The sequence below is a fragment of the Pollachius pollachius genome, assembly GCF_949987615.1.
Source record: "Pollachius pollachius genome assembly, chromosome: 11".
Lineage (NCBI taxonomy): Eukaryota > Metazoa > Chordata > Actinopteri > Gadiformes > Gadidae > Pollachius > Pollachius pollachius.
Genome location: NC_136944.1, coordinates 11,110,355 through 11,123,891, shown reverse-complemented (window position 1 = coordinate 11,123,891; position 13,537 = coordinate 11,110,355). Strand labels below are relative to the sequence as shown.

The 13,537-nt window shown below is 45.5% G+C and overlaps 2 protein-coding genes across 3 annotated transcripts; one reads left to right on the top strand and one right to left on the bottom strand.

Moving 5' to 3' along the window:
* The first annotated feature begins 2,160 nt into the window (after window positions 1–2,160).
* Window positions 2,161–4,514, top strand: LOC307082893 (uncharacterized protein). Of its 2 annotated transcripts, XM_079746624.1 has the most exons (3): window positions 2,161–2,426; window positions 2,685–2,757; window positions 3,046–4,514. In XM_079746624.1, the coding sequence occupies exons 1-3, from the start codon at window positions 2,235–2,237 to the stop codon at window positions 4,389–4,391; spliced, it is 1,611 nt and encodes a 536-aa protein (XP_079602750.1). In that variant the 5' UTR covers window positions 2,161–2,234; the 3' UTR covers window positions 4,392–4,514. The 2 variants fall into 2 exon arrangements, with proteins under 2 accessions (XP_079602750.1, XP_079602749.1); XM_079746623.1 differs by having other exon boundaries at window positions 2,685–4,514.
* Window positions 4,515–5,341: 827 nt separating this feature from the next.
* On the bottom strand, window positions 5,342–9,770 carry aimp2 (aminoacyl tRNA synthetase complex interacting multifunctional protein 2). The gene is made up of 4 exons (XM_079746625.1): window positions 9,522–9,770; window positions 8,677–8,895; window positions 8,131–8,365; window positions 5,342–6,285 (listed from the first exon to the last, which is right to left on the bottom strand). Exons 1-4 carry the CDS (start codon window positions 9,648–9,650, stop codon window positions 5,903–5,905), a joined length of 966 nt encoding a protein of 321 aa, XP_079602751.1. The 5' UTR covers window positions 9,651–9,770; the 3' UTR covers window positions 5,342–5,902.
* Window positions 9,771–13,537: the final 3,767 nt, after the last annotated feature.

Here is a 13,537-nt window from a genome sequence, read left to right as displayed (position 1 = left end):
ATAATAAAGTCAACAGACGTGTCCAACGAGGCGCGCACATTGGAGTGCTTCAAGGCGCAGGAGATTTAGTTTGTTTCGGCAACGCTGGAAAGTGAAGATTGGTGATACTCGCTCCTCACTCTCCCCTTCTTTATCTCTCCCTCTCTCAGTGTCCGCCTCTTTGTCTGTGTCTCTCGCTTGAAAAGCTCACTTGATGCTCACACGCGGGTGACAACAACAACTAGTGGCAACTGCTGCTGCCAACATCCACGGTCCACCAGATGCCATATGTGTAGCCCTAAGCTTTGACACGAGCGCGCCGGATGGCACTAAATCCAAGAATTACATAATTTGTTGTATGTACTTCTTTTCCCCCCACTCGATTTCTCTATGATCAGTTCACTTTGTTGCCAGAGAGAGGAAGGTTGTACCCGATAACCCCTGCGTCATGACTCCAACATCAGACCCCACCCTCACCAATCGCCAATCCACTCGCTCTGACAGGCTGCAGGCATATATAAAAATCCAACAGAACTCACCATAAACGCCTGTCATCAATGCACATGTGCTTTATATTTATGCATTCCGTCACTTATTGTGCCCATTAGAAACTTAAACACATTGTAATAGTAAAAAAATAAAACCGATCATTCTAGCATTATTTCGATATTTCGTCCACTATTGACTGAAGTCGGACGACGAGATGAGTTATCCTCCCTGTAGAGACCTGCCCCAGCTCAAACTGATCCCCACTCGAAACGCAACATCTTCAAAAATCCCAAAAAGCAATTAAATGTTTACTGAGTGTGCTGAACTTAGGCTATATGCTAACTGTATGTCAAATCCATTGAACCAATTGTCTGCCACTATATAGCCGAATGTAGACCTACAGCTTCCGTTATAATCTGTACCTTTATATAAGTTACCAGCCGAGGAAGTCTTGGTGGGAGCCGGGACTCGGGATATGTTTATTGGTCAAGGCACACAATTTCAACTTCACCCATCACTCACTGGAGTCCAATGTAGCCCCCCTTCCCCCAACCAACACCACCACCTCCATCACCAGTAGACCTAGGCCTACCAACTACAACTATTCAATTTTTGTAATGTAATCACAATCATAAAACACATTTGTAATTGGGTTAAGAAACATTAAGTGACATTTAAGTAATCAACAGATATTGTCCTGGTGTCCGAAGAAACAATGAAGCACAGAAATTTATCAGCTGAGGGATGAGATAGCGGCTCATTTGGATACAAGAAGATGCGTCAGAGACAACTGCGCTGTGACTAATTTAGGCCGATTTGTCGATTTTCAGATCTGGTGTATCCACCGTGTGTGTGTGTGTGTGTGTGTGTGTGTGTGTGTGTGTGTGTGTGTGTGTGTGTGTGTGTGTGTGTGTGTGTGTGTGTGTGTGTGTGTGTGTGTGTGCGTGTGTGTGTGCGTGTGTGTGTGAGTGCGTGTGTGTGTGTGTGTGTGTGTGTGTGTGTGTATGTGTGTGTGTGTGTTTATCCATTTGCATACGGATATAAACACATGGGCTAAATGGCCAACTCCCCTCTACTTTGGCAGTGACGGTGCATTCGTTTTTTAGATGTAAGAGGAAATTAAAGTAACGTGCTGAGGGTCTGCGGATAGACTATTTGTATAGGCCATTTTGTAGGCCTTATAATAGTGATTCATTTCTGGATTTCACTTACACTTTTTACCACGTGTTCTCTTTTGGTCATCGTTATATTGTGAAGACAGTGAAGATTTGTAGAACGATATATATGGAATGAATAATAATAATAATAATAATAATAATAATAATAATAATAATAATAATAATAATAATAATGTGTTTCTATTTATTTTCCAGCCACGAAGAAGAAACAATACAATAATATTGGTGGAATCGTGTTTTTACTCAGTGTGTTGTCATTTTTCTTTGTATCTGGAACCTGAATTGGTAAGTAAAGTTTCCTTTGATTTGATCTGATTTGATAATGACGTAAAATTCAGGACGCGCCAATGACGTGTGCCCAGTACACATGCGCAGTAACATTAAAGGGCCACAGAGTGCGCAAGCGCAAGACGAGTCATCGACGCGATGTCCCCTCCCTCAAAATCTCTATCAGACATGCCCCTTTCACGAGTCCTTTCCCGTTTGCGTTACATTACATTACATTACATGTAATTTTGATTACTAAATCAGATTACAATACTTTCGTTTCATTTTGAAATAGTTTTAATATCAGGCAAAACGGATATAATGGATACGGACCATACAGAATCCGTCATAGACACTAAAACGGCACTGCATTCTTGGCGTTATGGCCACCATTTTACACACAAGGCAGATCAAGGGAAAAATGTAATCGTCCAGTGTAATTTATGTTTACCGAAGGTTAATCTGTTATCCACCTCAAAAACATCAACGTCAAATCTAAAGAAACATTTAGACGTAAGTTGTATATTTTTGCTTCTCTGTGCAGTTGAAAGAATCACTGGTTGTATGTACCTTAGGTTATTTGGTCATTTCACTTTCATTGAATGGTGGTCTTTGCTTTTGTGGACCAATCTCTGATGATTGTTCATTATCTAGATATATACAGGCTTATACTGTCAGATGTCCCATTTCACGTTTGAAAGTGGGTGTAAAATAAAAAAGGTTAACACTCTTCATATATAATATTTTTGTATTTTTCGTATTGTATTTCAGAGGAAACATTTGGGTTGCCATGAAGATAAGGTCAATGCTGCAGCAAAGAGGTGCCGAAAGAAGGAACACAACGGTGAGGTTACCGGTCATCTCCAACTCAAGAAAATTAAAGCAGAGATTATTTCCAAAAGCCAGGCACAATCGAGATTAGATGAGCTAATATTTAACTTCATTGTGGAGGACTGCCAGTCTTTCTATCTGCTTGAGCAGCCTGGCTTCAGGAAACTAATGGAGGGTTTAACTGAGGGTCAGCTGACCACGGACAAGCTGACCTTGTCCACCAAGGTCGACCTGGAATTCTCCAGCATGAAAGCGGCGTTGACGGCCAAACTCGACAGTGTCCTGTACATGTGTACCACAGGCGACATCTGGACCACGGGCAGCAGGAGCTACTTTGGCATGACCTGTCACTGGATCGACGCAGTCACCTTGGAGCGGAAATCCGCCGCCCTGGGTTTCGCTCGGCTTGAGGGGCCCAACACAGTTGAGGCCATCTCAGGCCGGATCCGCGACATCCACTCTGCGTATAACATCGAGAGCAAAGTTCAGACCACGCTTGTGGACAACGGCAGCCCTTTCGTCGGCATGTTCAAGGAGTTCCTGGCAGACGGCGATGAGGACGACGTGGGTTTCTTTGAAAACGTTGGAGCCATCCTGGACAGTGAGCAGGAGCGGGACGTGCCGGTGTTCGTGCCGGACGTAGGCCACTGCGCCGCGCACACCCTGGACCTGATTGTGATGGAGGACTTCTGGCTGGCGGTGTCCCAGGGCCCCATGTGCCAACTGTACTACAGCACCATGTCCAAGGTCTCTGCCTTCTGGAGCCAATGCCACAAGCTGCAGGTGGCGTCCGAGAAAGCCGAAGACGTGGCTAAGATGCCCCTGGTGGTGCCGTGCGCCAGCCGCTGGAACGCTGAGTACTGCATGGTGCAGAGGCTGGTTTCTCTGGCTGAGAAGGAGCGGTCGGTTTTGAGCGAACGGCTTGGCGTTCCCGCGCTACAGGCCAAGGAGATGGCCTTCCTGAAGGAGTACGTGGTGGTTTTCAAGCCGCTGGCCTTTGCCCTGGAGCTTTTCCAGGCCGAGCAGAAGTGCTACCTGGGCCTAGTCATCCCCACTATCCTTAGCCTGAAGAACAAGCTGACGGAGCAGCGGGCGACAGCGCGCCACTTCGCCGACGCCATCGACTCCGTCGTGGCCACAATTGACGCGCGCTTTCGCAACGTTTTCGCCAGCACTGAGGCCAAAATCGCCACGGCGACCACACCCCAGTTCCGGCTGTGGTGGATGTCTCCGTCGGAGAGGGAGGAGATGTGCGGCCTGCTGGAGGCGGCCGAGCTGGACCCCGGCTTCCCCACGGAGGAGTCGACGGACGAGTCCGACACCACCACAGAGTCTGAAGACGACTTCTTCAGCTACGGGCCCGCGACGCCCCGCGGTCGGCCTGAGAAGCTAGGCGCCAAGGAGGAGATCCACAAGTACCTGGAGGGCACTGGGAAGAGCCTGGAGTGCCTAAAGGACTTCCCCAGAGTAAGGCAGCTCTTCATCAAGTACAACACAACGCTGCCGTCTGCGGCGCCCGTGCAACGCCTCTTCAGCCACAAGGGGAACCTGGCTGCCCCGCAGAGAATCACCAGTCTGACCGACAACTTCTTTGAGAGGATCAACCTGCTGAGATACAACAGCACCGTGTGCTTGTTGGACGCCTAGTGGAGCTTAAAGCCTAACCATGAAATGTGAGCTATAAAAATATAACGAGCGACATTGAAACTAAATGGATTATTTCTTTGTATGTTATTAGTTAATGAGATGGCCAATATTAGTTGGCCTGGAGCAACAGACTCGGGATTGGGCAAACATTAAAGTTACTCCAAACTCACAATCTTTTATTTTCATTATGTACATGTGATTTTAGTTTATTCATTTGAGCTTCCTTGTTTACTGTTTTTTGTACTACACTAAAGAATAGAAGAAACGCAAAATCTTTGTAGATGGTGGGTTCTTCCGCTATTCAGCAGATAGAGGTCATAGGGGTTATGTGAACCAGATCTAATCAGTGTAGAAGTGGGCATGATCACTTGCCCAGCTGTTTTACACACTGCCGGGAGTGCATCAACCGATTACGGATGACTCATTAAAAAAAGAAAAACTGCATTAATTACTAAATGTGAACAGAGCATGCATGCACACACAATGCCAATCATCCTAGTTTCATCTTTATCTAAAACATTCATTTGCATCGTGCAAATGAATGGTACAGAAAGATATTAGTATGACTCAATCAAATGGAGTTGAAAAGCAAGCACATCGCCCTCCATTTTATTCTACATGTGGACGTTACACACCTGGACGCCAAAGCAAACTGTGAAAGGTCCAGTTTTTAAATAGAAGTCGGCCCGCCAGTTCCTGATGATTACCCTTTCAAATGCAAATTATTCCAATGGAAATGACAGAAAAATAAAGTAAATAAGCAGCAAGGCTGAAATTCCCTTTTGTTGAAAATCACTAGTGTGCTACGCCTTTTTATGTACTCATAGAAGTGAAAGATGTATTACCTGTTTTATATACTCTTGAGTACTCGTGTGGGATGTTAATCCTGAAAGTCAAAAAAAGCTCTTCAAACCAACACTTAGCAGCAGCTTCAAAAACACAAACCATAGTTCAGGGTTTTTCCCCCATACTGTTTTAATGACTTAAGAAAAGAACAAACATGGATAGCAAGTGTCAAGATCTCCACACAGCACACATGATGTGGGTCAGGTCTGCATCTCATTTGCACCATTTAGTGTAAAAATTGTATTTGCACCCTTCCCCATATATTACACACACAGCATCTTGAGCAGGGTCACATTAGGCACAAGGTGGGAGGTGTGTGTGTAGAGGTGTGTGTGTGTGTGTTACTTTAACAGTAGAAGTTTTCCCTTTTGTTCCAATTCATAATAAAATCCCCCATTGTCCATACAGTCCTCTGAAGCTTACTTCCTCTGGATAGAATACCCAAGATGTCGAGAACCTTCCCCAACAGCACATCGACTGCTGCGTTCAGAGAGCCATTCAGAGGAACGAGGAACGAGAGGGAAAATCAGACATGGGTTCTCTTGATTTGTGAATTGCAAATACCAACTTTCTCTCCCCTCTCCTTGATAGAACCAGGGGGAGAACAAGCAGTAGATACAAGATACACATCTTCACAGAGCTTATCTCCGATTGGATGCGGCCTCCTACTGTAGCTGGGCCCGGCTAAAATAACCCAGGTTCTCGCAGGCCTTCATCCAGCGCTGGACGTGGGTGGGCGCCGCTGCCATCGCCCCGCTTTGCACCGCGCAGCAGTAGCACGCGATGTCCGCCAGGGAGAGCTCAGGTCCCGTTAGCCAGGGCTGGCGGCCCAGCGCGGCGTTCAGGGAGCGCAGCGCAGCCGCCTGCTCCTTGGCCCCGCCCTGGGCTAGCTGGAAGAAGGCCGTGTCCACCCAGCTGTCCACCAGCGTGGCCAGGCCCGCGTCGCTCGGGTCGGGGGAGAGCAGGCGGAAGAGGAAGCGTGCAACATTGGCCTCGCCCTCGACGGGACACATGTTGCGCACGCTGAACTTCATCTGCAGCTTGGGCACTGTGGGTAGGTGGGGGGGGGGGGAGGAGGAGAAGAGGAAGACATTCGGGGATAAGGTGAGACACCAAGATAGAAGAGAGGGCAGTACAGTGGTTGGGGTGTTTGACTTCCGGATAGAGGGTTCTGGGTTCAAGTCCCAATGTCAACTGCAACTGGTAGGCATTCTTGAGCAAGCATCTGAATAAATTCCGTAAATGAAAGAAATGGTTAAATAGTAGTCTGGTAAATGTTAGGGCAGTGCTGTGGAGAATGAGGGGAGGGGTCTTCATCCAATCCTACCCCGGCTTAGTGTAGCTCTAGTATCTTTCAGCTGAAAGGGTCAGGGTTCGATCCTGTTCTAATCCTAGTGAAAATGCCCAACTACGCCTGATTACATTCATGTACGAATAAAATTTACTTAGAATAATAAGCTTCTTATTGACCAAATAATTATTAATTATTGCAAACGGGTTTTAGTAATGCACATGTCAACATGTTTGTTACAGCCCATCCATATTTACGGCAAACACGGTTAATTTGCTTTAGTCCCTGGTAAACCTAAAGGTACGGCCACACTGAACGTGTTACGCGTGTTAGAGGCGTAGAAAATCGGCATTTTTGCATAGGGAACCATTGGTTTAGGCGTGTAGATGTGTTACACGCGCTAAAGCAGCGCGTTAGACGCATTTTAAGCACCTAAATAACACGCCCAACACACCTACGCGCCCAACGTACCAACAACGTTCAAAAAACTTAACTTTTTACGCTCCTACGCGTGACGCTTAGCAGCGATAGCCAATCAGCGTTGAGCTTGACCCGATGTCACTGGCAGACAGACGGAGGACGCACAGAAGCAGAAAGAACATGGACGACCAAGACATTGTTTCAGTGTGTGCTGAAACGATGAGGAGGTGGTGAAACTCACAGCTGTGAGCGCCTACAGAGGATGTCATGCACTAGAGACCCGAGCCCGAGCCGACCCGCGGGCCAGGTCGGGCCAATATTTCCCACCACTATCCTCGGGCCGGGTCGGGCCTTTGATCGAGCGTTTGTTTGTTTGTTTTTTAAATCATTGCTTTATTGGCCTAATCTGAGGAGAAATCCATGCCATAAACAGAAATATTATAGGCCTTTATTACACGGGTCTTCTCAATGCCGTTGAACGCTTCGTTCACTTGCATGGGTAGTAGTCCTGTAACTTGTCAACCCCAGCGTCTTCGGTTGCTAAGTGACATCAACGTCTTTGGCGGACTATTTCACTGCTGATCAACATTATGAATGCTGGTATCGAATAAATTGTAAAAAGACACACCATGAGAAGTTATTTTTTCGTTTTGGCAAGTAGCTGTGTAATAAGCGGTAATGTATAGAACGTCGCCAGTCAAGTAACAAATGTGTACAAAGTTACACATGTATTAAAAAAAATGTTGGGTTGAAATCGGACTCGGGCTCATAATTACAGTTAATGTGTCGGGCCGGGCCGGGCTCAGACAGAACGTGCACAGGCTCGGGCCGGGTCGGGCTTGATTTTCTGGGCCCGATCTAAGCTCTATCATGCACCCAAACACGGCGACGTTTGGGTTTCCTACTCTCCTCGAACTCCCACAACAAATACAGTGCCGCGATGGTGGTGATCTCAGCCATGTTTGTGGAGCAAAAGAAAAGTAGCGGGGGAAAATACGTTTTGGGCGGGCTCATTTAGCTGCGTAGGCGCGTTGAACCATTTTTGGGACACACAGTGACCAAGCGTCAGGTTAGGCGCGTTACAAGCGTAACACGTTCAGTGTGGCCGTACCTTAATTCAGTTTGTCACCTCTCCCTCCCTCCCTCCCAAATCTCTCCCAGCCGACCCTTCTCCTCCCGTACCGTCCTTCCATATGAGGGTGAAGCCCAGCTGGAAGAGGTGCCGGGCGGAGCCGTCGGTGAGGCGGGCGCCCAGGCAGGACAGCAGCTGGGGGGGCACTCCCGACACAGACGAGTGCACGTGGACAGCGGAGAGCACCCGGTAGCGCTGACACAACAGCCCGTGGAGCACCAGTAGGGTGAGGGGAGGCTGGGCGGGGTTGGCGTTGATGACGATGTCACGCAGGGCGCCCAGGTCCTGTGGCACGGGTAGACGGCGGGAATACGGAGTAGTTTGTCGTCATCATCATCGTGATTGTTATTTTCAAAAACGGGACTATTGGGACATCCTGATCACTTATGCTCCGACTTAAACCGGTTATACTGGGACTTCCTAAGATCACCACTGCTGTGATTGTGAGGCTTAAATTGAGTTGATAATATGTGCCCAATAAAAATAGTATCTAACGATATAATGGAAAATATTATTTTACAATGCACATATTGATCAAGCCAGTCTGAGAATATGTATAAACAACGCAACAGCAGGAGGCCACAGCCCCTCCCCACCTTGCCCAGCAGTGTGTCCAGATCTGCGGTGCCTGTAAAAGTGCAAGCAGTGGGGCTGGGGGATGCAAGGCTGCAGCTGACGGTCAGGTCCAGGTCAGCGTCCGGGGTGGCCACGGTCTTAGCCAGACCGTCAACTGCCGCCTTCAACTCAAACAGCTTCCTCATGATCTCGTCCTGCCGAGCCTCCAGAGCTCTCACAGCCGAGTCCGGCTCGCCATTCTGAGAAGGAGAGGAGGAGAATGTGTGTAAGCACCGGGATGTTAGAGATTATTATATTGTCATGGAGTTAGGGTTAGGTATATGTATATCCACAATTATTAATGGTTTTGCACACTAGTGTTTTTATTGTAGATAATTTCATGAGTATGACGTGAATGAAAAAATAGCACACACTAGCCCCATTAAAAAACTGACATTTGTTGTGTTGTATTGATATACTGTCATGATACGTACAATACAAACTCAAACGTACATGCTATATAGAGCAAAGTACACACATTCCAAGAGTTAAACGCCCTTATCACCACACAATCAAATATGTTGGTTGAAGAAATGTAATCATCCTTTCCATATAACAATACCAGAACAATGTGAAAACAGAAACCAAGGATGGGGTGACTGCATCATCTACAACAGGGCTACTTGTCTTTGATCCAGACAGGACTTACACCCAGCTAGGCTACATGTTCGGTTGCCAATCAGGGAGGTTATATTAAAGCTAAACGAGTTAAAATAACTGGTAATACTGACTGAGGTTATATTAAAGCTAAACAAGTTAAATAACTGGGAATATTGGCTGATGTGTGGATCACTATTATCGTTCGGTGCTAAGTTAGTGCGGTTACCTGATGCGCATGTTCGGAGAAGTAGCTGCTTGCTCGCTGCTCGTGGATATTGGGTAACTTGTACATGCACGTTGGCAAATCAATCTTTGCTCCACCCTCATATATGGGCTTTACCTGGTACATAGACATGTTTTCTGGTGTTAAGCGGCCTCTGATTGCTACAATTAAAAATTAAAATTCCAGCAAACGCTGTGCTTGGGTGATGTTTCTTGACAGACAGCAGCAGAGGCAGCTAACTCACATTCATGCCTGGACCGGAACTAAAAAACCATCACAATAACGTCACATCCGTTAATAAATACAATTGCATTAACATTTGTCATACATTCTGGTTTCTTGTGCACGTTAATGCAAGGTATTAATATTGTTAATATTACTCCTATGAAAATGGTAATAGTAAAAACAATGCAATTTCAGTTCTGTGCTTAATTTCTGCATATGAATAATTGTATCGCTAGAGGGCGCCACAGTATTTATCTTTAAGGATCGAACACCTCAAGACGATTGCACGTTTGAGTGTGTGGGTGTGCGTTTGTCTGTGTATTTGTGTGTGGGTGTGTGTTCACGTGTTATTTTATGTAACCTGTGCACGTTCAAATGTAAATGTGAACTGCTGAAAATAATTACATTGCATTTCCAGTACAATTCACATCTACTTGTTACCCTTAACTCTCAACAATATACCTTATCATTGAGGAGTAATAGCAGGAAAGAAGCTCTGCTATATTTGTATGTACCAGGGCATATAGTTAACTAAAATACTGAACTAGCAAAGATAGCACACATTGACCACAAAACCCTTTTCACAGAGCTCTCATAGCAGGATGAACACAGTGTAGCCCTCAACATTCAGATTGGATAGATATGTACGTTTTTCATTGATGCTTGTCAAAGCACCAGCTGTGGTCAATATGAGTTATGCCCTGGTACATACAATGCCTGGGCCAATAATAAGTGCTATGAGTGACCCCTGGGTTCGTCCTACGAAGGCACCTCTGCAAACAGGATCTCATCAAATTTTAGTTTGAACTCGTTTATTAATTTTCAATTAGCTAAGAGCAGATCGTACACTTGATGACTGACTAACAATTTAGTACGACATATATATATATCACCTGTCATACGTTCCTTCTGATTGGGGAAACCTGCATTTGACTGTGCTGCTCTGTATCGTGGCACCATGCCCCTCCCCTCGCAGCAGCAGAAGAGTTCCCTTTTAATCACCGCTGCAGGAGAAGCCTTGCGTCCCCGAGGTCGCAGCGGACTGACGGTGGTTCTATTTACAATGCCTCTCGACCACTCCCTGTCACTAATCCCTGCCTTCGATACGCTACACCCCCTTGTACTGTTTCCTGAAAGGTGTCCATACCACTTAGCCAGAGGGGACACAGGTGAAGGGAGCTTAATTAAAATGCAACGGTTGAGTTTTGGGTTTTCCGGGTGGCCCAGTTGAGCAATTGGTGAGATCTGATGGACAGGAAACTGAGCTGGCATTGGGGTTGTAACCTGACAGTGAACTGTGGTCATGTTGTACACCGTGTAGAAACATGGCCAATGCTGTGAAGAGTTTGTACAGGGTCAGAGGTAAATAGCTGATGTATCCTGACAGAGACATACACACGCACACACACACGGAGGCACACATACATTCATGCATGCATGCAAAAACACACACACATACACACACATTAAGTCTTCCCATTAAGTCACACATTAGGTCGGTTTGAGAAGAAGATTTGACTGATTCTATTAAATATGAATTAAGGCATTTAATTCAATTCATAACATTTGTCAAATATTACACTCAGGGTTACGTCATTAAAAAACAGGTTGGGTTAGTCATCTACATTTACAAAAAAAACGTCCTAAAATCTAACATGATAGCACCTGGTTATTTGGAAAATGTCTACAGGTATCAGCCATGCCGGAGCACCTGTTAGGATACTGTCTGGCCGTAAATCCGACGCTTCATGGGGTTAATGTGAAGGCTTCAGCCATAAACTTAAATAAAGCATTCACGCTAAATAACATTAAAAACATGAAGAAAACAAGTATGCACAAAATGAATGAAATAAAATCAATTACCCATATTCATGTCATATGATAGAAACTATGTCTCTGTGTGTGTGTGTGTGTCTCTCTCTCTCTCTCTGTCTCTCATCCATCTATGTATTTAGTCGTAGCTATATCATGGGCCTAGTTAAGCACATGTCTTAACCTAACCAGACAGACTGCCTAAAGGTCAGCTATAATAGCCTCCCCTCTTTCAATCAATGATATACTAGTTAGAAGTCCCTCCGACCCTTTTAATGGGAAATGAGGCAGCAGCCAACGAAAGTAGCAGAGAGAACGAGACGGAAGGTCAGTCTTCTCCCCCAGTTTGACTGCAGCAGGTGATTGCCTGAGGGTTGAAGAAACGGTGTCGCCCCTCATGTGTACGACATTCTTCTTTGACACGGCTCAACCAAGTGTGTCCTCACTGCGACACGTAGTAATCCTCATGTTCGAGGCATTGTGGTGCTTCAGTTGACCAGACTGACTAACACCTCCGATGGTTTAGATGTGAAACCTGAAGGTACTGAAGACATGTTCGACTGCTCAGACCACACATCCGTTAAGTGCATGCATCTGTCTTTCTGTTTTTGAGTAAGAATGACACTGTCCGCCTGTGACCAAGACAGGTAAGGCTGCTCAGATCTGTCTTAAAGTGTGTGTCAATTCCTAAAGACATGTGAACCATGGCGCAGGTGGTTTGTGACCGCTCTATGAGTGAGGTTGTAGGGAGTGGGTATTCCTTGTGTTGGGAGGGGCTCTCTACCAAGCATCTCCCTCCCCTTTTTGAATTTCAAAACCAAATAATGTGCAGCATTGACATTCCAGTAAAACGTTCTAAATTGTATGGAATAGAATATATGCATCATAACATTACGCTGTGCAGATGCATCCAGCCATCTTGAAAAAAACAAAGCTTTGGCTTTTTACCACAAGAGATTTGGACTGAATGATTCATGCACAAGAGCTGGTTATTAATAATTTATCAATAGGGCCATAGGCCAATGGATATGTTCATCTCCGTCCATCATTCATGGAAGAGAAGCTACCTAGACCCATGACATAATATTCATCTGAGGCCCAGCACAGCAGCAGATCACTAGAGGACCGTGGACAGTCAAGGCCCTGCATTATGGACGGAGACCCTGCTCTGAGCTCACGCAGCCCATTCATTCGTCCAAGCAATGCAGTTAAATCTTTCACAACATCCATCCCTGTTTAGCCTATCATGTGACTGCGAGGGCGTATCCAAAATGTTGCACTCGCTGGCGTTTTAATATAAAATTGGTTTTCCGTTTTTCTTTACAATGCTCTGCTACCTCGCTCTCTTTCTGTCTTTCTGTCTTTCTCTCTTTCTTTGTCAATTGGTTTTCAGTAGGAAGATGGGTGGCCCATTAATGTTTCAAACAGACTTAATAGGTAAGGTGAGCCAGACACTCCTTTCTTGGTTTAAGTTTTTGGTGACAATGAAGAGGTACCATCAATTATTGAGCTTCTAAGAACAAGTGCTATAGGCCCCCCCCTTTGACACTATATCAGAGCGTGGTTCTATATAGCTGTTGCACGGTGTTATCCGTCAAAAAACAATGGAGTGGAAAGCAATACTAAGCTGATAAATGGACCAATCGAGAACTCATGGCTTCTTTTCCAGAAACAGAGAGAGAGAGAGAGAGAGAGAGAGAGGGAGAGAGAGATTAAAGACATTGATTGGCTTGTCAGTTGCGAAGTTAGAAGCTTGTTAAGATCAAGGATTTTTTTATTCAGCCTAGGTGTTGACATGTAGATTTGTATTTATTTCAGAAATTTGTTGTATCTCTTATCTAATATATTCTTATTCCATGAAAAATAAATATTTATATAGCATGGTAAGTTAATGATACCTATTTAATGTTTCCATATAATCATGTGTCCAACCCTCATAGAAGAAGACTGGAAATGTCCTGTTTCTCCAGGCCTTCAGGAGC

What these genes read in the sequence shown, in the direction of transcription:
- LOC307082893 (XM_079746623.1), top strand. Translation starts at nt 2,235, where the DNA reads ATGGATACGGACCATACAGAATCCGTCATAGACACTAAAACGGCACTG. An exon ending in ATCTAAAGAAACATTTAGAC is followed by an intron (nt 2,427 to 2,684) that starts GTAAGTTGTATA and finishes ATTGTATTTCAG; the next exon opens with AGGAAACATTTGGGTTGCCA.
- aimp2 (XM_079746625.1), bottom strand. Translation starts at nt 9,650, where the DNA reads ATGTCTATGTACCAGGTAAAGCCCATATATGAGGGTGGAGCAAAGATT. An exon ending in TCTCCGAACATGCGCATCAG is followed by an intron (nt 8,896 to 9,521) that starts GTAACCGCACTA and finishes TCTCCTTCTCAG; the next exon opens with AATGGCGAGCCGGACTCGGC. An exon ending in TGGACACACTGCTGGGCAAG is followed by an intron (nt 8,366 to 8,676) that starts GTGGGGAGGGGC and finishes CCCGTGCCACAG; the next exon opens with GACCTGGGCGCCCTGCGTGA.